The sequence below is a fragment of the Volvox carteri genome (genome assembly GCF_000143455.1).
Source record: "Volvox carteri f. nagariensis unplaced genomic scaffold VOLCAscaffold_18, whole genome shotgun sequence".
In the NCBI taxonomy this organism is placed as follows: Eukaryota; Viridiplantae; Chlorophyta; class Chlorophyceae; order Chlamydomonadales; family Volvocaceae; genus Volvox; species Volvox carteri.
In genome coordinates this window covers 1,729,607-1,731,057 of record NW_003307561.1, presented here as the reverse complement: position 1 = coordinate 1,731,057, position 1,451 = coordinate 1,729,607, and the positions used below count along the sequence as shown (strand labels likewise).

The following is a 1,451-nucleotide window of genomic DNA, read 5'->3' as shown; positions in this document are numbered from 1 at the left end:
GCATCGATTCAAACACATGTAAGCCTGGGCTTAGGAAGCGCAGAACGTAACCCCGTCACCCTGCGAACCTGAACCTATCGGCTATTGCAATTTGATCATGCCTTTTCGACGCGAGGAGAAGCCCCAAGGGCCCACACACCAAAGCATCCGCCACCCACCAATTAAAGTAATTTCTACGTGCTGCACAATACGCACCCGGAAATCCAATGTACTCCCCGGGCTGAGGGACAACCTCGGCAGGTTTTCTGGTACGACAGTCAACCCCCAACTGCAACAATCGCCTCGGACCTCTTCCAATAGCTGAATTCGTGACGGTACTCTTCATTTATGCACCTCCTTCATATGCCTCTACGGTATATGTTTAAATTTGAAACTGTAGTCAGCCCAACCTTACAGCAACGATATCGGCAGCGTCGCTGCGCAGCTCCGTTCTCCGTGTATTTTTCTCCGGGCAGCCTGAGTTGTGGTGCATCCTATATATATGCTTAATACGTTACTAGGAGTAAGTAGCATTTACATAGAAACGGGCCCGGAGCCCGGAAATGGAACGGGTCGCTGACGTCCCAGCACACGGCGAGTCCAATCGGGACCCTTCTGACTTTGCTCTTACCAATAAGAATCTTGTTTGTTGCTACGTGTGCCGCCTAATCAAGTCGCGCAACCAGGTGCGGTGTTTGTTGCGGTGGAGCGTTGAGGACGCTGCTCAGCCGATTCCCTTTTGCAGTTCCATGATTCGGGTTGTGACAACTGTAAAAATCTGTTTGGACATAGCATTTCATTTGAGGACTACACGACACCAAACTTCTCGGGGTAAGGACTGAGGCTTTTAAACAAATCGGGGACTTTGTTCTTACGGGCGAGGATGGAGGCAGTGAGAGGATTCATAAGCACACGTCTTGTAGCCTGGCGTCGTATAACCACAGCACCTGCACAGCCCATGGAGTGTACGACAGTTGCGACGATCGTACAAGCTTCGGCTGCTTCAGTCATCAACTTCATGCGAGCGGTGATAACATCGCAGAGCCTTGCGGCCTTGACAGCTGCGGCGCCGCCCCTGGTAGCTAGTACGGCAGCGGCAGCGGCGCCAGCAGCGACGGCGGCGCGGAGAGTCCTAAGCGCCAGCGTGACGAGCGTGCGAGCTTCATGCGGCGGCGGCGGCGGCGTTGGCGGCGGCGGCGGCCTCCGAGGATTCTCTGCGTCGAGTGGTGCTACGACCAGTTTAGCGACGGCGGGAGAGGAGCTCGCGCATACCGAGGCGACGGCGGCGGCGGCGGCGCCGTCACCGCTTCTGCCCAGTGCATCGCCGCCGTACGTTAGCAACTGCTGCTGGCATGAGGTTCAAGCAAACCTGGTTCTGGATCCGGTTTCAACGGAATGGAATCTGGTGCTCGCGTTCCATGACGTCACGTCGTACGTGCAGGCTGAGCTGGAGGTTAGACAGGTCTTAGATG

At 55.5% G+C, this 1,451-nt stretch overlaps 1 protein-coding gene across 1 annotated transcript in view; it reads right to left on the bottom strand.

The window, feature by feature from the left end:
* Positions 1 to 786: 786 nt before the first annotated feature.
* The window catches only part of VOLCADRAFT_90888 (uncharacterized protein), a gene marked incomplete at both ends in the record, with an annotated part of 3,864 nt that continues 3,199 nt past the window's right edge, over positions 787 to 1,451 (bottom strand). The window contains one exon of the mRNA XM_002950304.1: positions 787 to 1,208. Coding sequence (XP_002950350.1) covers positions 787 to 1,208 — 422 coding nt within the window. The remainder of the gene's footprint in view (positions 1,209 to 1,451) is intronic.